At 47.5% G+C, this 22,993-nt stretch overlaps 1 protein-coding gene across 1 annotated transcript in view; it reads right to left on the bottom strand.

Annotated features, from left to right (window-relative positions):
• Positions 1 to 22,993, bottom strand: part of TECTA (tectorin alpha) — an 83,678-nt gene that overhangs the window by 42,328 nt on the left and 18,357 nt on the right. Inside the window, 4 exon segments of the mRNA XM_061440618.1 lie at positions 3,470 to 4,071; positions 12,965 to 13,538; positions 14,827 to 15,419; positions 17,363 to 17,933. Of these exon segments, the coding sequence (XP_061296602.1) occupies positions 3,470 to 4,071; positions 12,965 to 13,538; positions 14,827 to 15,419; positions 17,363 to 17,933 (2,340 nt within the window).

Here is a 22,993-nt window from a genome sequence, read left to right as displayed (position 1 = left end):
TGGTCTATGATGCTTTGTGATGGGAGCCCTAAGAACTAACATACTCTCCCCTCTCCATCTCTTTCTGAGAAGAAGAGACCAGCAGTGTGGTTCTCAAGGCTCTTGACTTTTTAGCCATGAGTGCATCTCAAGAGACATGTGCCTGGAAGGTGAGCTGACCCAAAGAGAGGGAAACACCCAGTGAGAGCGGGGAATCAGACTCGGGAGGAGAGAAGGGAGAGCAGAAAAAAAAACAAGTGTCCATGAGGATCTGGTGTCCATATGTGAAGGTAACTGGGTCAGAAAACATAGGTAACCTCAGATGTCTACTTAACTAAACCTTGAGAGTGTGTAATGCAAGGCAGAAAATACAATTTCATAGTACACTGGATGAGACAGGGCTTACGAACAGATTGCATTTTAAAAGAAGAGAACAACCTGAAAAGTAGAAAGGTGGGAGAGCATTAAATGTCACAGGGAGAAGGAATGACATCAAAATTTATAAATCTAAGGGTAGAAAAATATCAGAGGAGGAGCAAAGTACAAATAGGAGGCAGCCACATGGACAAAATGATTGATGTCTTTGTTTTAACACAATTGATGGAAGTGAAGGAGAGAAGTTATTGTAATGAGTGACTTTGACTATCCGGACATCTGTTGGAAAACTTATGTGGCGAAAAGCAAGGCACCTGATATATTCCTAACTTGTCCTGGTGGCAATTCAATCTTCCCAATTGCTGAAGAAGTGACCAGCGGCAAAATGAAAGTCGTAGGAACCTTGGAAGAAAGGGCTTATTATGTCATCTGTTTCCTTTATTTGACAAACGTTTTGAGCGTCATGGCATGCAGTATATTCATTTAACATAAAGATGGATTAGGTGTGGTTCCCACCCTCAAGAGGCCCACAATGAGTATTGAGTGAGCCAGATACAAACATCATGGAAAAATGCACTATGATTAATGCCTTCAATGACTGAGGGACCAACTGTTAGAAGGAAACACATAGGGAAACAGTAGGGGGTTTGGGTAAAATATCCGAGAAAGAGAAGAGGAATGTCCATAGTGAGACTTTCATCTTAAGTGCTAAAAAGGCACATTTTCCAGTAAACGTGAAAGAGAAGACAGTTTAAGGAGCAGATGGCTGGTGAGAGCCTATTGTAAAGCACAGGAGAAAAAAAAAAAGGTACAATCTGTTTTTAGGACATATATTAAGTTAACCTTAAGAATGCATTCCAATATACAGAGGGTACAGACAAATATGTGCTTCCCTGGTGGCTCAGTGCTAAAGAATCTGTCTGCCAATGCAGAAGACTTGAGTTTGATCCCTGGGTTGGGAAAATCCCCTGGAGAAGAGAATGGCAACCCTCTGCAGTATTTTGAGCTTCCTAGGTGGCTCAGTGGTAAAGAATCCACCTACAGTTCAGGAGCTGCAGGAGACACAGGTTCAATCCCTGGGTCAGGAAGATCCCCTGGAGGTAGAAATGGCGACCCATTCCAGTATTCTTGCCTGGGAAATCCCATGGACAGAGGAGCCTGGCAAGCAACAGTCCATGGGATCGCAAAGAGTCAGACACGACTGAGCGGCTAAGCGCAAAGACAAATAGTACTTGATTCCACTTACACGAGGAACCTAGAACAGTGAAATTCATAGAGTCAGAAAGCACACTGGTAGATGCCAGAGGCTGGGGTCAGGAGGGGAGATGGCGAGTTAGTGTTTCAAGGGGCAGAGTTTTGGTTTAGGAAGGTGAAAAATTTGGGAGTGGAAAGTGATGAGAGTTGCTCAACAACATGAATGCGCTTGGTGCCACTGAACTGTACAGTTTGTATCGTTAGTCACCCAGGTGTGTCTGATCCTTCACAACCCCATGGACTGTAGCCCACCAGGCTCCTCTGTCCATGGGATTCTCCTGGCAAGAATCTTGGAGTAGGTTCCCATTTCCTACTCCAGAGGATCTTCCCGACCCAGCGATCGAACCTGAGTCTCCTCCATTGCAGGCAGATTCTTTACCGTATGAACTACAGGGAAGTCTCAAATTGTACAGTTAAGTATGCTTAGAATAGTATGTTTTATGTTATGTGACTTTTATGGCAATAAAAAAAAAAGCTCATAAACCTCTGTTTGTCAGAGAAGAGGGTTAAAGGAAATACTAAGAAAAGAAAGATATCAGCAGAGCTGCCCAAGGAACTCTTTAAGTCAGGATTTGAAAGAGAACATATACAAGAGGAAGAAGCATCTCCTTAGAGATATATTACACCACAGACCTGGGAAGATAGTGTTAGAAGGCTGACATCCTAAGTCAGCCCCTCCAAAATGCTAATGTAATGGCTTGTTAGTGTCTCAAGTTCTACTTAGGGTGGGCCCTTGAAGAAGGGGTGGCCGGGCTCTTGCTGGGGCCGATGTCCACAGGCTGGACTTTGGAATGCACAAACCTCCTCAACCCCTACCTGCTCCTGTCTTCAAGGTCAATGGACAGAAAATGTGGGGAAAAGTAAGATTATAAGGGAGCCCCTAAGTGTTCCAAATGTGGGCAAGACTCTTGAACCCCCGGGTTCCCCAGGAACCAAAGGGAGACTGGAAGAGGCAGAAGGAGGCCCAAGCAGGCAAATGTTTTTATCTCAAAGAAGAGAAGGAGGGGCTTCTCTGATGGTCCAGTGGTTATGAATTCACCTGTCAATGCAGGAAACACTGGTTTGATCCCTGGTCTGGAAAGATACCACCTGCCGTGGGGCAACTAAGCTCGTGAACCACAAGTACTGAGCCCGTGCACCCTAGCACCCTAGGGTGCTCCGGAAGAAGAGAAGCCAGCGCAATGAGCAAGCTGTGCAACGCAACTGGGGAGTAGCCCCCACTTGCCACAACTAGAGAAAGCCTGCACACAGCAATGAAGACCCAGTGCAGCCAAAAACAAATAAAATACAAGGCAAAGAGATGGATTAAACAACAGTACACTTGCAGATGCCTAGCCTGTACTACGGAGAAGGCAATGGCACCCCACTCCAGTGCTCTTGCCTGGAGAATCCCATGGGCAGAGGAGCCTGGTGGGCTGCAGTCCATGGGGTCGCACAGAGTCGGACACAACTGAAGCGACTTAGCAGCAGCAGCAGCAGCAGCAGCAGCCTGTACTAGGCGTGCCTTCTCCTACATAGACAGCCACTGCCTGAGGCCATATGACAGTGGTCGAGCCGGGACTCCATCTAGGTCTGTGCCGTCCCCAGCACGCTCTGCTGTGACATGAAAGGCTGAGTTCCTAGAGCTGGCTCTGTCCCTAATTTGGTTCCGGGGACCTGGGTATTTTCCTGTCTGAGGGCTCCATTCCTTATCTGTAAGATAAAGTGACAGGAAATCTGCAGGGCCCTTCTCTGCCCTGACATCCTCTGCTGTTCCTTAGATCCTGGGCCTGCCTGGTTCAGCTGCAGCCTGGCTTGCTGGCCCGGGAGCCCCGTCCTCACATCCCCACGGCTCCCCTGCTGGGGCCCTGCACCCACTCACCAGCACCGTGTGCTTGTAGGCCCTGTGAATCACGATGCTGTAGCCCCACACGGTCACCTCCACCTGCTTGACCCACAGCGCCAGCGACGGATCTCGATCCTCGTTCTTGGCTGTGACGACGAACTTGGGGAACGTGTCTGAGTTCGGCCTGCTTCCTGTGGTGCACAGGATGAGCGGGCAGCTGGTCTGGAAGTCAAAGGGGTAGCCGTCAAAGGTCAGGTAGTGGCCGTAGCCCGAGACGACGCAGGAGGCGTCAGTGCGGGCCTGGCAGTAGTAGAGGCCGCCTTCCTCCATGCAGTACTCGTCGTCCTTGCAGGGGATGGTCTCACAGTGGACGCTGTTGTCCGTGCCATTGCAGTAGCAGAAGATCTGGCAGTCCAGGTCCACCCAGAAGGTCTCATTGGTGGCAAGCTGGTGCCCTTCGAAGTTGCAGCCACACTCGCTCCGGGTGACGCACTGGCTGCCTTGCAGGGCATAGCCCTCGTCACACTGACACCCCTCGGAGCAGGTGTCCACACAGATGGGGCCCAGGGCCAGGGTCTCACAGGTCTCCGTACACGTCATGCACTCCTCGAAATGGCTGTTCTCCGGGCACTCCAGAGCTGAGGGTGGGCAAGGAGAAGAGGGGCTTGAGAAAGGGACAGAGAGTAGAGACAGAGTTTGTGTACACTCATCAGCATGCACGGTGCGTGTGCATTCACGGGTGTATGCACATGTATATGTGCATGTGTGTGCATGCGTGGGTGTGTGCAATGCACGTGTGTGCCTGTGTGTGCATGCATGTGTATATGCTGCACGTGACTCTTATTTGTCCAGCACAGTGGGCTCAGCGAATGCCATGTGATCAGCTCGCTGCCAGCATCACTGGGGGTGATCCATCCGAGACTCCGTGAGCCTCTGTCATGCGCCCCTAGTGCACTTGATTTTTCACACAGAAGATTCTGGGAGGACAGGCCTCTTCTGAGCACCTGCAACATGCCAGGCACTGTTCTAGGCATTTTAGTGTGACTTTTCCAACAACCTGGACGGTAAGGAAAGTCAAATCACAGTTGTCTTACAGGTGAGGAAACTGAAGTTTAGTGACTTCACTCCGCTGGTAAGTACTGGAGAGAGATTCGAAACTGTGTCTCCTGAATCTAAGCCTCTGAACTCAAAGACTCTGGAAAGAGAGTCCTGGAAGGAACAAATGCTTTGAGGCCACAGAGACCTGGAGGTACCGTCTCTGAGCTTCAGTTTCTTCTTTTATTTTTATTTTATTTTATTTTATTATTTTTTTTCTTCCTTTTTTTTTCTAATTTTATTTTATTTTTAAACTTTACATAATTGTATTAGTTTTGCCAAATATCAAAATGAATCCGCCACAGGTATACATGTGTTCCCCATCCCGAACCCTCCTCCCTCCTCCCTCCCCATACCATCCCTCTGGGCCGTCCCAGTGCACCAGCCCCAAGCATCCAGCATCGTGCATCGAACCTGGACTGGCAACTCGTTTCCTACATGATATTTTACATGTTTCATTGCCATTCTCCCAAATCTTCCCACCCTCTCCCTCTCCCACAGAGTCCATAAGACTGTTCTATACATCAGTGTCTCTTTTGCTGTCTCGTATACAGAGTTATTGTTACCATCTTTCTAAATTCCATATATATGCGTTAGTATACTGTATTTATGTTTTTCCTTCTGGCTTACTTCACTCTGTATAATAGGCTCCAGTTTCATCCATCTCATTAGAACTGATTCAAATGTATTCTTTTTAATGGCTGAGTAATACTCCATTGTGTATATGTACCACAGCTATCTTATCCATTCATCTGCTGATGGACATCTAGGTTGCTTCCATGTCTTGGCTATTATAAACAGTGCTGCGATGAACATTGGGGTACACGTGTCTCTTTCCCTTCTGGTTTCCTCAGTGTGTATGCCCAGCAGTGGGATTGCTGGATCATAAGGCAGTTCTATTTCCAGTTTTTTAAGGAATCTCCACACTGTTCTCCATAGTGGCTGTACTAGGTTGCATTCCCACCAACAGTGTAAGAGGGTTCCCTTTTCTCCACACCCTCTCCAGCATTTATTATTTGTAGACTTTTGGATCGCAGCCATTCTGACTGGTGTGAAATGGTATTTTTATTTTATTTTTTTACTGAGAAAACCACCTGTAAATCACTATTTCTTTTTTTTAATTTAAATTTATTTATTTTAATTAGGGACTAATTACTTTACAATACTGTATTGGTTTTGCCATACATCAACATGAATCCGCCACGGGTGTACACATGTTCCCAATCCTGAACCCTCTTCTTTTATTAAATAAGGACAACGTTTAACTAGGACCGCTGTTCTAATATGCCAAGTCCACAGTAGAGGTCAGTAAACGCTGTGCTCTTCCCCCTCTTATACTCCCCTCCATCACATACAGGCTTCAGGGAGGTGCCACCAGTCTACAAACTGAACTCACCCTGGGTCTTTCGTCTCTCTGCTCCTGTGCCCTCTGACCCCTTCCGCCTCCTCACTGACTTCAGAAATGGTCACCCCCACCTCCTCTGTTCATGTCCTTGGCCCCACAGGCATGGCCCTCACCAAGCGAAATGCTACCCATCTTCCAACTTCCCTTCAAGTTGTGCTTCGTCTAGAAGCCTTCCTTGATGGATTAAGTCTCTGAGTCACTAAGCACAGCATATAAAAGAAAAGCATACATGTCTCACCGTGGGGTTCTGTGTAGCCTTCCCATTTCTCTTTATTAGTTTTGTTTGTCAGAATTTGATAAGAGCCGGGGTGAGTCCAGGAGCAGAGAAGAAATCTACCTACAGGTCTGTGTTGTCTGAAGATCTGTGAAGGTCCTCACCCACCATCTCCTGGGAGTTTAAGATCTGGCCTTTAAGGCTCTCTTTAGGTATTATGTACACTATCACTCCTTAAGAGGGTTTTATAATCCAAGGACACAAAGCACACTATAGAGAAATAAAGCGCCTGGCAGTAATAGATCTGCTGATGAGCACCAACTCAACAGTTCTGCACTGCGTACTGAAAGCCAATCTTTTTTTCCCCTCTGGGCTAAGGGGTTGTCTCCACTTCCATTGACCAGTTGAAGGCTAGTTCAGCACTGATAAAATATGTCTGTAGAGAGGGATTTTCACATTTGTCTTTAAATTATGAATGTTCTAACACTGACTGCAGGTTTATGGTGATAGCAAATAACATGACTTATTTAAATGGCTCCCGTTTTATGACTTATTGTGTTGTCTGAATGTGTCTGAAAGTCTGGCATATACAGAAACAAAGTAATAAAACTTCTCCTGGCCCCCAAAATGCCTCTGAAATTACTTAATTGGGCAGTCTGACTCTGCCAGTGAGTGCTGGTTAAAAAAATATTCAAACACAGAAGCAGTGGTTGTCTCTCTCCAGGCCCAAAGGAGATTGTGTTCCTGATTTGCAGTTGTCACGCAATCCAATCCCCACTCTGCAAGACCCCGGCCAGATTAACCTCTTAGTACCCAGAGACTTGATTATAAAGTGTGTGTGCTCTGGACTGCCTCACCAGACCCATCCACACATTTTAGGGTATTCTCAAGTGTGTGCTATGACCCTCCACCCAAGGAAGCCAGGCTCCATGTGGCTGCTGCTGTCCACATGCCTCCCTCTAAAAGAGGTACTTAAAAGCACTTGCTCCAGCTCTGCAGGCCCTGATGAAGGATTCAGTTCAGTTCAGTTGCTCAGTCATGTCCAAATCTTTGAGACCCCATGGACTGCAACAAGCCAAGCTCCCTATCCATACCAACTCCCAGAGCGTGCTCAAACTCGTGTCCATCGAGTCGCTAATGCCATCCAACCATCTCATCCTTTGTCATCCCTTTGTATTCCCCTTAAATCTTTTCCAGCATCAGGGTCTTTTCCAGTGAGTCAATTCTTTGCATCAGGTGGCTGAAGTATTGGAGCTTCAGCTTCAGCTTCAGCATCAGTCCTTCCAATGAATATTCAGGACTGATTCCTTTTAGGATTGACTGGTTTGATCTCCTTGCAGTCCAAGGGACTCTCAAGAATCTTCTCCAACACTACAGTTCAAAATCATCAATTCTTCGGTGCTCAGCTTTCTTTATAGTCCAGCTCTCACATCCATACATGACTACAGGAAAAACCATAGCTTTGACTATATGGATCTTTGTCATCAATATAATGTCTCTGCTTTTTAATATGCTGTCTAGGTTGGTCATAGCTTTTCTTCCAAGGAGCAAGTGTCTTTGGAGCCCAAGAAAATAGTCTCTCACTGTTTCCCCATCAATTTGCCAAGAGGTGATGTGACAGGATGCCATGATCTTAGTTTTTTGAATGATGAGTTTTAAGCCAGCTTTTTCACTCTCATCTTTAACTTTCATCAAGAGACTCTTCAGTTCCTCTTTACTTTCTGCCATAAGGGTGATGTCATCTGCATATCTGAGGTTATTGATATTTCTCCTGGCAATCTTGATTCCAGCTTGTGCTTCATCCAGTCTGGCATTTCACATAATGTACTCTGCATATAAGTTAAATAAACTGGGCGACAATATACAGCCTTGACGTATTCCTTTCCCAATCTGGAACCAGTCAGTTGTTCCATGTCCGGTTCTAACTGTTGCTTCTTGACCTGCATACAGATCTCTCAGGAGGCAGGTAAGTTGGTCTGGTATTCCCAACTCTTTAAGAATTTTCCAGAGTTTGTTTTGATCCACACAGTCAAAGTCTTTGGCGTAGTCAATATAGCAGGAGTTAGATGCTTTTCTGGAACTCTCTTGCTTTTTCAATGATCCAACAGATTTGGAAATTTGATCTCTGGTTCCTCTGCCTTTTCTAAATCCAGCTTGAACATCTGGAAGTTCTCAGTTCATGTACTGTCTGAAGCCTGGCTTGGGGAATTTTGAGCATAACTTTGCTAGTGTGTGAGATGAGTGCAATTGTGTGGTAGTTTGAGCATTCTTTGGCATTGTCTTTCTTTTGGGATTGGAATGAAAACTGACCTTTTCCAATCCTGTGGCCACTGCCGAGTTTTCCAAATTTGCTGACATATTGAGTGCAGCACTTTCACAACATCATCTTTTAGGATTTGAAATAGCTCAACTGGAATTCCATCACCTCTGCTAGCTTTGTTCATAGTGATGCTTCCTAAGGCCCACTTCACTTCGCATTCCAGGATGTCTGGCTCTAGGTGAGTGATCACACCATTGTGGTTATCTGGGTCATTAAGATCACAGTTCTGTGTATTCTTGCCACCTCTTCTTAATATCTTCTGCTCTGTAAGGTCCATACCATTTCTGTCCTTTATTGTGTCCATCATTGCATGAAGTGTTCCCTTGATATCTGTAATTTTCTTGAAGACATCTTCAGTCTTTCCCATTCTATTTCTATTCTATTCTATATAGTCTTTCCCCCTCTATTTCTTTGCATTGATCACTGAGGAAGGCTTTCTTATTTATCTCTTCTTGCTATTCTTTGGAACTCTGCATTCAAAATGGTATATCTTTCCTTTTGTCCTTGGCCATTAGCTTCTCTTCTTTTCTCAGCTATTTGTAAGGCCTCCTCAGACAACCATTTTGCCTTTTTGCATTTCTTGCTCTTGGGGATGGTCTTGATCACCACCTCCTGTACAATGTCACAAATCTCTGTGCATAGTTCTTCAGGCACTCTGTCTGTCAGATATAATCCCTTGAATCTATTTCTCACTTCCACTGTATAATCATAAGGGATTTGATTTAGGTCATACCTGAATGGTCTAGTGGTTTTCCCTACTTTCTTCAATTTAAGTCTGAATTTGGCAATAAGGAGTTCATGATCTGAGCCACAATAAGCTCCCGGTCTTGTTTTTGCTGACTATATAGAGCTTCTCCATCTTCAGCTGCAAAGAATATAATCAATCTGATTTCAGTATTGACCATCTGGTGATGTTCATGTATAGAGTCTTCTCTTGTGTTGTTGGAAGAGGGTATTTTCTATGATCAGTGTGTTCTCTTGGCAAAACTCTGTTAGCTTTTGCCCTACTTCATTTTGTACTCCAAGGCCAAACTTGCCTCCAGGTATCTCTTGATTTCCTACTTTTGCATTCCTGTCCTGTATGAGGAAAAGGGCATTTTTTTTTTTTTTTGTGTTAGTTCTAGGTCTTACAGGTCTTCATAGAACTGTTGGTGAAGGATGGGGAGAAGCAATTCTCAGCAGGTACTGCAACCAGGAAAAGAAAGCATCATTGCCATGGCCCCACACTTACTTCCCATGAACAATGCCACCAAACTGTGCTTGGTGCAGTACAAAAACAATCCAATGACATTTCCCGCTAGGCAGGAGCTCATAGTCTAAAAGGATGACACAGACACAGTCTGGCAACAACATGGATTGGGTATAGGCAGACTCTGTAATCCTGTAACATGAATGAACTATAACTACAAAGCTGAGTGCAGGGGGAGGGACGGAGATCATTGCAGACAAGCTGGAGGTAGGGCAGAAGAGGATGTGGGAGGTGGGTAAATAAGAAGGCCTTGGGAAGGCATTCTGAGGTCCCAGTAGGTATGGTGGTCAGTAGAAACCTTGGAGCCTCCCTCCCTTTAGGTGAATTTCTGAAAAGAGCGTTCCCAGAATTCCAGCTCCAGGATTGACAGATTCTGCAATTAAACCCTCCCCAGTGTGGTCAGGGTCACCACAGACAAAACCGCCTATCTTTGGGATGACACTCCTTTGGACTTTTGATGCTCAGAAACAAGGGCATTATTATAAAGTAAAGGTGAGTGTGTGTGTGTGTGTGTGCGTGTCTTAGTTCTGTCTAAGAATTTTCTACTGAAAAGGCCTAGAGGCAAAGTAAGGATACTCCAGTAGTGATAGGTAAGCCTCACCCAGACCTTGGTTTCTTCTTCTTTTTTTAAATCTTTGGGCCCTGTTGCAATGCCTCTTAGTTTTCTGAGCAGGGATCGAATCCATGTCCCCTGCATTGGAAGCATGGAGTCCTAACCAGCGGACCACCAGGGAAGTACCCAGACCTTAACTGCTAATAACATTCTCCACCAAAAGGAACCCGGGCTTCTTGGAGTAATGGTTGATTCCAGGCTAGGGAAGGGAAGGCTAAAAGATGACATGAAGCATCTTGTTAATCTAGAAAGTAAGAAAATGGGTGAGAGGGAGGTTCAAGAAGGAGGGGACATGTGTATACTTGTGGCTGACCTATGTTAATGTAAAGCAGAAACCAACACAGCATTGTAAAGCAATTATCCTCCAATTAAAAATAAATTAATTTTTAAAAAAGAAAGAAAATGACAGAAGCCTATGAAAAGGAGGTAGGAGGCAACTTGAAGGGGCTCCCACGGGCCAAATCTGAAACAATTTTAATGCCAAAATAATTAACAAATGTAATATATCCCCAGTGGTTCAGTGGTAAAGAATCTGCCTGCCAAGCAGGACCTGTGGGTTTGATCTCTGGGTCAGGAAGAGCCCTTGGAGGAGGAAATGGCAACCTATTGCAGTATTCTGGCCTGGGAAATCCCATGGACAGAGGAGTCTGGCTACAGTCCATGGGGTCAAAAAGAATTGGACATGACTTAGTGACTGAGCATGAGCGTGAGAAATAGGAAACACAAATAACTGAAAAAAAAAACAGGAATCCACGTGTCAATATTGAGAAGATAGATGAAGGACTTCCCTGGAGGTACAGTGGTTAGGTCTCCACATTTCCAAAGCAGGGGGCATAGGTTTGACCCTTGGTCAGGGAACTAGATCCCACAAGCTGCAAGGTGTGCTCCCTCAAAAGATAGATAGATGATTGAGATAAATAAATAGGTGAATGGATGGATAAGTGATAGATAGGTGACAGGCAGACAGAAGAGAAGTGAGGGCTCAGTAAAATAACAGCTGCTGACGGGCACTAGTGGAGAGAGTACAGGCGCTGGAAACTGTCAGCCTGTAATCATCATGCTGAAGATCAATACGAGCATAAGTCATCGGTGGGCACTAAATCGAGGAGGAGGACTCTGAGGACAAGCAGGACACTGCATGGTCTTAAAGTATTTCCCCACACAGTGGTCATTAGTTGCATGGGAGAAACCCCAGAATGACACAGAGTGAAGACATTTGACACCTCCTGACCAGGGGATCAACATGCCCATCCCTGATGAGAGGAGGCGCTACATGGTGTGCCACCCATGTGACCTGATGCCAGGAGGAAAACAGGCATCTCCTAAGCAGGAAGCTTGGTGCCGTGTACAGCGTTACGCCGTCATGGGGATACACCCAACCCAAATGGGGGGCCGTTCTATCTCAAAAGGGGAGAGACTCTATTCTTTAAAAATGACAAGATCATTAGAGACAAAGAAAGCTAAAGAATTGTTCCAGGTTTAAGGAGACCAAAGAGACATGACGACTAAATGCCACGTGGGATCCTAAGACTAGATCCGTATTGAGAGGGGGCTAAAGCCATTAAGGACATTACTGGGTCAGCTGGCAAAACTGAAATACAAATGTTAAGTTATCACATCAGTGTTAAGTTTCCTAAGGTCAGTAACTGTACTATGCTCTGAATGAGTGTCCTGATTATAAGGAAATACAGACTTACGTATTTAGGGGCAAAGGGATATGAGCTCTGCAACTTCTTCTCAAACAGAGAGACAGTGAGAGGGAATGACAAGGCCAGTGGGGCAAAATGCTAGCAGTAGATTCATCTGGGTGAAAGCTATATAGATAGGCTTGTACCTTCCCTGTAACTTTCAAGTTATTTCAAAGTAAAAAGTTAAATAGGAAGAAATACAATGGGAGAGAGAGAATCAGACGTGAGGGAAGGAATTCTCAATGGTGGAGCTGGTCTTGGTGAGGTCTGACCTTCTTGGTAGGGAAGAGATATGGAGATGCAGTCCAGATGGGTCAGTCCTGGTTCCAGGCCTGGGTCCCACCTCCTCAGCCACCCGTCCTTCTACCTTCCCACTTACTCCTCCCTCTGGGCTCTCCCCTAGCTGAGGAGGTTCTCTATCTCCTCTTCCCAGCAATTATTCTCATTACTACCAGTAGTGCCAAGAGGGGTGAAATATTCTGTGGACAAAATGAAAAACCAGCTACATGGGGCTCTTCATAACCATTGTCAAGTTGTCCTTGTGAATAGGGCTAATCTCTACTCAGGAGAAGGTACTATGACTGATCACATTCTGTTGAAATGAATGGGGTCCTGCTGCCAAGAGAGAAGGCACCCAGTGAGCTGTCACAAAGATTTCTGGTGCTTTGACATGATGTGTCTCCTCCACTAGATAAAACCAAGGGTCAAGAGCTAACTGTTCTACAGCGAAGAGGGACTGTGTGATGAGAAACAAAAATAAAGGTGAGAAACGGTCTGGTCTTGGGGGACAGGCCTTCCAGAGGACACCCAGGGAAAGTCTACAAGGTAATTAGATTGTCCTTGAGTGTGGGATTCCACCAGGAAGAGAAGACGATCCACTGGGATGTCTCAGCTCTTGCCCCGCCCATCATCCGGCTGGCCTCCCCAATAACGCAGCCCCAACTCACGGCAGAAGTCGTGGGTTCTCCAGGGGCCCACCTCCACATCGGCGTTCTTGCAGGCACTTGCGTACCGGGCCACGGAGTCACACAGCTCTGACTCATTGCCCCCACTCTGACACAGGCGGAAGAGGCAGGTGCGGTAGTAAGCGGTGACGTTGACCACACTGTGACACTCCAGGAAGGAGCTGTTGGAGGGGTCGTTGATGATGCCGCACCTGGAACGGCTGCGGTAGAACTTCAGCAGCTCCGAGTCGTTGTTGCAGGCCTTCAGCAGGTCCCCGCACTCCCCATTGCAGATCTCCTCGAAAGTGGTCCAGCTCTCCAGGAACACCGCCAGGTTGTCCGTGCACTTGCCAGTGGGGAGACAGAACTCGTCGCTGGCATTGGCATTGAAGAAGCCACACAACCCCCCAGTGCAGTTAAAGTAGGCCGTGGAGAGTCGGATGTAGAGCAGACCCACGTCTGAGTACTGCACGGTCAGCACACCCCTGGACTCCACCGTCGTGCTGTTTTTGTTTCGATAGATTTCCAGCTTCCCCGAAGGATGGAAAAAAGGCAGTTCCACTTCCTGACCATTCACCTGAAAAGTTAAATCACTGTCATTCATCCCAGATATGCACAGAGTGCCCACAGTTTCCTAGGCTGTGAATAAAGATGTGGTTCTGCCCCATGACTAGCCCTTGGAAAAATGTCGAGAAGCTGATAGTGTGTGGAAACCACACAGACGTCAACTGTTTTTTCATGGGCATCTTTGCTGCTTTTTTTCCAGGCTCCTCTGATCCCACACATTTGCTGTTTGTGTGTGTGTGTGTGTGAGAGAGAGAGACCCTGAGCTAGTTCCAAACACTGAAGTGTGAGCAGCAGCATTGTACATATGTGACTTACCTGTCCCAGGCCTCCTACCTCCTTCCTCTCCCTTCCTCCCTCTTCAAATCTTACTCTTCCTGGGTCTCAGCCCCTTGGAAGCACACAGTATATATATCTAATTATCCAGCTGTCCATCTGCCTATCTACCTAACACTAGTTCAATAAATTAATTTCTGCCAGCATGTCAGTGGGTATAAAAACACAGCCCTTTCAGTTTGTGGATGGATGTTTTATTTACTGCATTGACTTTTGCTTTCTAGATTAGATGTCGTGTGATATTATGAAATGCATGTACCACTGGAAGGAGGGTGAACCGCCCCACCCTCCCTCATCTCAGTTCTGCCACCACCCAAGTGTCAGGCCCAGGGCCCTCACTTAGCCTTTTGGGGATTCTCCTATGAAAATGAGGAGTTGCACTAGATGATTTCCAAAAATTCCTTCTAGAACTAATTATCTATGAGCCTGTATGTGTAGTATTGGGTATTTTAGACCAGAACAGAGGGACGGGAGGCACCCTGGCAGGCACCCTAGTGTCACATCAATTTCCATCTATAAATAGAAGATCCAACATAGTACAGGGTAAAGAGCACAGACTCTGGAGCCAGCTGACCCAGCCTTGAATCTCATTTTAGGGCTGTGTGTCTTTGGGGAAGTCACTTAACCTTTCTGTGTGTCAGTTTTCTCATCTGTAAAATGAGAATAGTTATCTACAGCCTAGGATGAAATGCCATACTGCTTAGGATAGTGCTTGGCACATAGTAGGCGTCCTGTAAGTATTTGCTATTCTGGGGAGCTGGTCCTCCTCTCATCTGAGGAATCCCAGCTTCACTCCATGTCTCCACTCGATGCATACTTGGAGTTGACAGTCAGAAAGCTCTCCCATTTCAGAGTCATTGCGGTCCTAGAATCCGCTCACGGTCAGAGGCCTCGAGGCAAGCCCGAAGAACACGGCTCCACCGCGGGACTCATCAGAAAACTCTCCAAGGCCACAGGAGTCTTACCTTGACCTCCGAAGCCCCAATGCCTCCTATCTTGACCTCTTGGTCGGCCACCAGGATCCGGACACCGCGCAGCCAGGCGGGCCCCGCCTCGGGCTTCTTCTTGTTGATGTCGATTTCCAAGTACTCCGGCCGCTCGGGGCAGGTCTTGAGGAGCGTGTAGGAGAACTCGGCGGGGAAGGCGTAGGCGGCGCCGTCGAAGGTGTGCAGTACCTGGCTCTGGCTGAGCAGGCACACGGTCTCCCGCTTGGGGAAGCAGCCCTGATAGCCGTCCTCCACGGCGCACACCTCCCCGCCACGGCACGTCTTGTTGAAGCAGTACACGTCGCCGCCCTCCTCGCACAGGCACTGTACAGTGCAGTTAGCCGTGGCCCAGAAGAACTCGCCCATGGCATAGTAGTGGCCGTCGAAGTCACAGCCACACTTGTGCAGCGGGACGCACTGGCTGGTGCTGAGGACAAAGCCTTCGTTGCATTCGCAGCCCTCCGTGCAGGGCGTGACGCAGTTCTGCGAGGCCGTCAGATCCGAGCACGTGTCTGGGCAGCTGCTGGTGCACACGGAGTAGTGGCTGAAGCTCGGGCACTGCACGGTGGACACTGACGTAGGGGAGAGGAGAGAGTGTGACAAGGTGAATGACCCGGGAGCTAACCGGAGGGTGGGGGGCGAGGGGGGTTGCCTGGAGGAAGAACGCCCCTTCTGGACCAGTTGGTTCCTGGAGGAGAGTCTAGCCGGCACTGGCTAGGGGAAGGGAGACTGAGATTGTGTCTATAGTGAGGAGCTCAAATCCTTTGGTAATAACTACTGAGCAGCGAGAAGGGTTAGAACCTCATTTGATCATCTTGGAAGAAAGATGGAAGAAAGACTGGAAGAAAACTTCAGGTTACTATCCTAACTAGATTTCACCAATTATTCAATACAGGTTTAGTATTGAGTGATCTACAACCAGGGAGATGGTTTAAGATATTCATCTGATGGGCGTATAAGTTGGTCTGATTTTAAAGAGCATGCCCCATTCTTAGAAGGAAATACATCCAACTTGCAGGAGAAATGAAAAAGGTAACTCTTAGAGGAGGAATTTGAAAAAGTGAATTTTCGAACAGGGACCAAAGGAGACGGAAAATGAACTCTCTGGGATTTGAAAAATAAGAAAGAACCTTGGCTATCTGAAAAGAACCTGTGTGCCCGTTCCCCCAGGAGACTGGATTGGAACTAGATGCCTTCCAAAGCCCCTTTTTGCCTTGGAAGCATTCAGTTCTTATTTTAAAAACATCTGAGTCTGGTTTGGGTCTGGTTGAATCCTACAGGCGGGTGCTCAAGAGCCTGGTAGACTAGTTCTCTGAATTAAATCTAATTCATCCCACTGAAGTGAAAGAGAGAGAGAGAGAGTAATGTGGAGGGTAGGAAAGCAGTACCACTAGAAAAAATTAGCCATGATAGGCAAAAATTTAGGCAACTGGATGCTCTTAGATTATACAAGGATTAAAGAGAAGTCATAGTCAGTTGTAGCTTGAATCAGCATTTGGATATTTCAGGCATGATAGAGGCTGGCCAGTCCCCACAGCAAAAAAATAAAAAACAAAAATATATTGTCTTTTAATAGCTTGATTAATTCTGAAAGAATTGATTCTGATGCATATTAATTTCTATGAAGCCAATTTAAACTGATAGGAAAAAAATTGCCCTCTGGCCTTGGAACTGAAAGAAACTTCAAAAATCTCACCTCCACTGCGCTCTCAAATGCATGGGGTATAATTTTCTGTTTACTCTTGTGGAGAAAACCAAAGACCAGGAAAGAAACAAAATTCCAACAGGTGATTTGGCTTTTCTGTTTGCTGGTTTTTAACATTTATATTACTTGGAAGAGTAGTTATGGAGAGAAAGTTGCATAGGAGGAAACCATAAAACAGCTACATGGTTCCAAACATTCAATCCAAAAGTGTAATTCCAAGGGGACAGGTGGGTTTCCCACACTACTGGGGCTTTTCCTCACCACCCAGCATTTTAGAAAGCCTCTACCTGCCCTGTCTACTGCCCCTTCTCTGACCAGCTGAAATGCTCCAAAGCAGGAGTCATAGAACCTGGAGGGACTGCAAGTGAAGAAGAAAGACCCAAGGACAAAAATGCCATGGGTTCTATATAAATATCTGGATGGTGAATACTTTTCCCAAAATCTGGTCTTGATTCCCCAGGCCAGCGTCCACATTTCCGCAATGGCCTCAGAGATAGACACCTCCAGCTTGGACCGCCCCCCTCAACCTTGGCTTGGCCACCACTGTTAATGGCCCTACTCTGGCCACACATTCCATGTCTCCAGACCACAGATGCTCATTAGTGGTTTCTTGTTTTCTGATCACCATTTTGGCTGGGGAGAAAGGTCAAGATCCTTTTATAGTTCATTCTTTATCATTTGTGATACTTCAACCTCACCCTGACCCTCAGGTAATGTGTCTTAACAGGGAGCTCTCTGAGGAGCCTGGAAACCCTCTCCCAGCCCCCCTGCATACGAGCGGCTTTCCGTGTGGACGGGATGCCAGCTTACCACACCCAGTCTGGATGCGCCAGTCTCCAATCGGAATGCCCAAGCCTTGGCACACAAGGGCATAGGCCTGGATGGCCTGACACAGGAGGGTCCCGTTGTCCCTCACACTGCACAAGTCATACACGCAGCTGTGCATGAAGGCCGTGGGGTCCATAACAGTGCCACACTCCCACAGGGGACCGTCCGTCCTGTTGAGGAAGCCACAGTAGTCGGGACCGAAGTAGAGGGCCTCGGTGGCCGTGTCACACTGAGTGCAGTTGTCCACGCAGCCCGAGTCGCACTTCCACTCCGTGTGGTAGACCCGCCAGCTCTCTCCCAGGTCCAGGACTGACATGGCCGGCCTGCCGTCAGGGCGCAGGAAGTCATCCAGAGGGTTTTTGTTGTAGTTCCCGCAGAGTCCGCACGTGGAATTGATGTAGGAGCCTGGGATGGAGATGGAGGCGTAGTGCTGGCCGTCAAATGTCACTAAGAGCCCAAAATCCGTTTCCACGGCAGTAGACATGCCACTCTGGTAGATTTTCACCGCCCCCAATTCTAAGGTGACGGGCAAAGAAGCCACTAGGTCATTAACCTGCCAACAACAGCAATAGTGAAAAGGCAGGTGAGCAGAGGCCAGGGTAGCGGGTCCAGCCGAGGTTAGGAAAAGGAGGAGGAGCAACTCAGTGACCCAGAGTGCGTGGCCCCAAAGCTGCTCAGGCACCGGAGGGCGGGGCTTGCCTTCCAGGAAGGCAGAGGCCCCCGGGACCCTTGAGAGCAGGCTGGCATTTGAGTTGTGACAGATATGCATTGCTTAGTGCCACTCTAGACCCCTCTGGGGACCAGGTGGTGGTCAACACTTCCTGCCTGGCTCTCAAGGCATGTGTGCATGCTCAGTCACGTCCAACTCTTCGCAACCCCGTGGACTCTAGCCCACCAGGCTCCTCTGTCCATGGGATTTTCCAGGCAAGAATACTGGAGTGGGTTGCCATTTCCTCCTCCAGGGGATCTTCCAGACCCAGGGATCAAACCCATGTCTCCTGTATCTCCTGCATGGGCAGGCAGATTCTTTACGACTGCACCCCCTGGGAAGCCTGGCTCTCAGGCCAGCTTCAAGTCTTTTCTCGAAAGACTAGTTACCTGGCTTTTCCTCTTTTCTCCTCGAAATCCATTCTTTAAGTCTCAGCTCAAGTCACATACTTTCCATGATCCCCGCGCTGCCCTTGGCACCCCTGGACACTCCTCCCAGCAGGCAGGGGCACTATAAACCATCCCACACCATCAAGCTTTGAGGCTGCCTTGGTGTTATTCTCTGAGTATTTCACCCTGTCACTTCCTGATACCAGGACTTTGTCACGTCATCATTCAACACAACAAATTTGAACACCTACTAGGTACCAAGCACTATGTTAGGTGTTGAGAAAAAGAATTTAAAAAAAAGTAATTGTCCCTGCCCCTGATGAATTCTTGGTCTACTGAGGAAGAGAGACACAAATATCAATGTACCAGTTAAAATATGCATTCATAGGTGATGCAGTGATCCAGTGGGAGAAAGGTACCTGACCACTGTTCCAGCCTGGGGAGGGGGCATTCATATCAGCTTTTTAGGGGCAATCAAGTCTGACCTGAGTCTTCTGAGATAAGCAGAAGTGGCTGAAGGAAGAGTAGGGGTCAGAGAATTCCAGGACAAGCGAATGAAGTTGCACGGTTAGATAGAGCTATGTGAATATGAGGATAGTCATCGGGTGTTGCTGGACTGCAGAGGGAAGGGGTGGCTGGAGACGAAGGTTGAGACACAAGCAGGGTCCATTCATTCAACAAATGTCAACAACGTAGCCCTTTCTGTGTGTCCAGCTCTGTTCTAAGAGTTGGGGACAAAAATGTGCTTCTTGAAACATCTGTTTCCCTTCAGGAGACCAACAATAAACAAAACCAATAAGGAAAATAGGTAACAACACCAGGAAACTGTTCTGCAGGAAAATAAAGCTGGGAATGTGGGTCCAAAGTGCTAGAGAGTTTGCAATTTTAAATAGGGCCAGGGAAGGCCCCACAGGGAAGGAGACCTTTGAGATGAGGAGGAATCCATGCCATTACCTGGGGTGAGAGTGGCTTGGGCAGAGACTACAGCGAGGCCCTGGGGTGGAGCGTGCTGGGCACACTGGGGGCACATGGGCCATGTGGCCGGAGTGGAGAGCCAGCAGAGGGCATGGTCAGTGAGGTCACAGAGATAAGGGCAGCCAGAACAGGCAGGGCCTTGTTGGCCATTGTAAAGACTCTGGCGGTGACTCTGAAGGAAGCCGAGAGGGCACGCAGAGCAAAAGATGGACAAGATCTGACTTCCGTTTTGGGAGAATTGCTTTGGCTTCTGTGTTGGGAACAGATCTCAGAAAAAAGTCTGTTTTTAGGACAAAATGAAACCCCACTAAAACAAAAAACAACTTGGATTTCTCTTCGATAGCAAGAGCTCTGAAAAGTTTTAAGCAAGGGAATGACATGGTCAGACTTGTGTTTGAGGAAGTCCATTCTGGCCAGTGGGAAAGATGTATGGAAGTAGGTAGAGATGGCGTGCTTGCTCAGTCGCTCAGTTGAGTCCTACTCTTTGCGACCCTGTGGACTGTAGCTCACCAGGCTCCTCTGTCCATGGAATTTTCCAGGCAAGAATACTGGAGTGGGTTGCCATTTCCTTCTCCAGGGGATCTTCCCAACCCAGGGATTGAACCCACATCTCTTGGAGGTGGATTCTTTACTATTGAGCCACGTGGGAAGCCCAAGTGGAGATTAAAAACAGAGAAATCAGGCAGGTAACTGGTGTTGGAGGCTGGGGGCAATGGAGGACAAGGCCTGACCTGCCCACAGACGTGGAGAAGGGCCAGCTGGTAGAGGATACTCCACAGGGCCTGGGGCTTTTTGCAGGGTGTGTGTGGGGGGTGGGTGAAAAATGGGCAAAGAATCAAGGGTGAATCCCATGAGTAAGTGGCTTGATAAGCCTTCAATAGAGTTTGTTTTCTTCTTTCTCACACTTGCCCTGCCTGGCACCTCTGGACATCACTTTCTGAGGGCTGGAATAGATGGTTAGTCCTAGAGCAGTCCTGGGTGGGCTGACTGTAACTGCTTGTCCAGGCTGCCCTGACCTGTCCTGCTTTCTGGCACATGAAAACATCAGGGTCTTTAGTGCCACCATTGCCGCTACTCTCTGGGTTGTCTAGGATTTGAGACAACAAACTGACTGAGCGTTGCTCCCAAGGTTTACCACGCCAATGCCAATTGCAATTCTCTGTCCTCAGAGATTAGTAAGATTTAATGGGGGGAGGGGACCAAAAAAAAAAAAAAACAGGCTTGAGATGAAAGCTATCCGATGAGAGTTAGAATTAGGAAAAAAAATCCCCTAGAGTTGACTGATTCATCCCTATCTCCCAGGTAGCAAGTTAGCCTGCAAAGATGAGAAGAGCCACGCTCTAAGGGAGGTCAGCCAGCAAGAGCGCTGGGTGATTATTGTGTATTGTTCTGTCCTGAGATGTAGGGAGGGACATCTCCTCCAAGGTGGTATAATTGTAAATGCCAAATACCTCCCTCGCTGAATGTCCTCCTCTCCTCTCACTCAGCTCCTGCTAAAAAAAGGACCGTTGTTGCATCTCAGAGCAGAAGCCACAGAGCGGGGACTGTGCCTGGATGTTGCTACTGGCCCCTGCTTTCTCTGCAGCTGATCTTGTCCTACTCAGAACGCCTGTGTCCCTATGCTGACCATTATTGTTGCCCAAGGTATTTTTCCTGACACAGTGGTCATTGTGCCCGCTTCCTCTCTCATACTTGTCTCAGTTTCAACCACATGTTAGAGTCCTATGCTGTACCCCACAGAGCTCAGGGTAGGAGCTCTAGGGACTCTTACTATCACATGGCTTCTTATTTCATTCCTGGTGTCCCAGTCCTCAGCTTCCGATGAGCCGATGTTGATGAGTCTCCCTGTTTGTGTCTCCTCCTCTCCCTGTGTTCCAGGCAACCCTCCCCCAGAACGATATTTCTCCCAGAAGAGGAGTGAGAAGTAGCGTCATAGGACAGGTCTTAGAATAAGAAAAAATTTTGGTGGGAATGGCAGCATGGGAACAAGTGTATATTGAGTGCCTACTGTTTGCCAGGCTCTGTACCAGCTGTCACACATGTGGCTGTCCTGTTTCATCCTCAGAAAAATCTAATAAGGTCTTTATAATCTCCCCGCTTTGCAGATGGAGAAACTGAGGTTCGAGGCTTGCATAATTTGTGGGTGACAGGACCCTCCCACTTTCCACCGTTCCCTGCTGCTTCTGTCTGGGGCTAAATAGAGGGAGTCAAGTCCAAACTATAGCCAAGAGCCCTCCCTTCCAGACACAACACAATGACCCCATTTTATAGATGGACATAGTGAGGTTCAAAGAGGCCTCTCAACTGGCGTGGTGGCACAGGGCTTGAGTAGATCTGACCTCAGAGTCTGATCTCTTTGAGCTATTTGGCATTGGCCCTCTTTTCCCTGATGCACCCTAAACTACGCAGTTTTATCCAAGGGAAAAAGATGAAAACTGATAAGTATTAGCTAGAAGGAGACATTTTCTATATATGGGTGCTAGCTGGGCTTTTCCCACTCCAGGAATCTTGCCTGGAAAATCCCATGGACAGAGGGGCCTGGTAGGCTGCAGTCCATGGGGTCGCTAAGAGTTGGACACGACTAAGCGACTTCACTTTCACTTTTCACTTTCATGCATTGGAGAAGGAAATGGCAACCCACTCCAGTGTTCTTGCTTGGAGAATCCCAGGGACGGGGAAGCCTGGTGGGCAGCCGTCTATTGGGTCTCACAGTCGGACACAACTGAAGCAACTTAGCAGCAGCAGCAACAGCAGCTGGGATTTTTTTGTGTTTTTTTCCCCCCTATTAACATATACAATCCTAAATTGTTTATTTTGTCACTTAAGAACATTTCCAAGGGGGAAAATGCATATTCAGAACCCAGTTCCTAACCCCAGCATACAGAGAAAGGCGATCCGTTCCTAAGATCTGTTTGCTGGCCTGGCATGCCTGGAAGTCGGCTGCCTCGCAGGCAAATCAGGCTCCTTCTTGCCTCACACCCCCTCCTCGCCTGTCCCCACGTCACCCTGGGTGGGGGCTCTGCCATCCACGGAGCCGCCCTCCCCCGGCAGAGCAGGTGTATTCAGAGACACTTGGAAGCCATTTGGCAAAAGGAAAAGGGAGCCATTGTTCGCTTGCAGTTGGAATCACATAACCTTTTCTTTCTGAAACATTTACATTCACATCCACACCTCCCTGTCGCTACAGAAAATTGAGGAATCCGTGCCCTCCACTCGGACGATGGAAGACAGCCACGCAAAATTAGCAGAGCTGCTGGGCCCGAAAGCACTGGCGGTGCCCCTTTCCTTCTTAAAAAAAAAAGAGTCTGACTGTGAGGGGAAAAGAATTTTTAATCAAAATGGAAAATAGGAATAAAGCATGAAGCTTTCTTTTTCAACTACAGATATTGTACACATGATCCCCACAAAACAAGGGAGTAGGGGAGAGCTAGTGAGCATTTTTCTAGCTGGAAATGTTAGCATCTATCCGCAAGGACAAATGTCCTGCTCGACAGCACAAGAGAAATTTAAAAGGGAAAAATTCCAAACTTCCGCAGCTGA

Source organism: Bos javanicus, chromosome 15, assembly GCF_032452875.1.
Source record: "Bos javanicus breed banteng chromosome 15, ARS-OSU_banteng_1.0, whole genome shotgun sequence".
Classification (NCBI taxonomy): Eukaryota; Metazoa; Chordata; class Mammalia; order Artiodactyla; family Bovidae; genus Bos; species Bos javanicus.
Note: the sequence above shows the minus strand (reverse complement) of the source record. Positions and strands in the feature narration are given on the sequence as shown.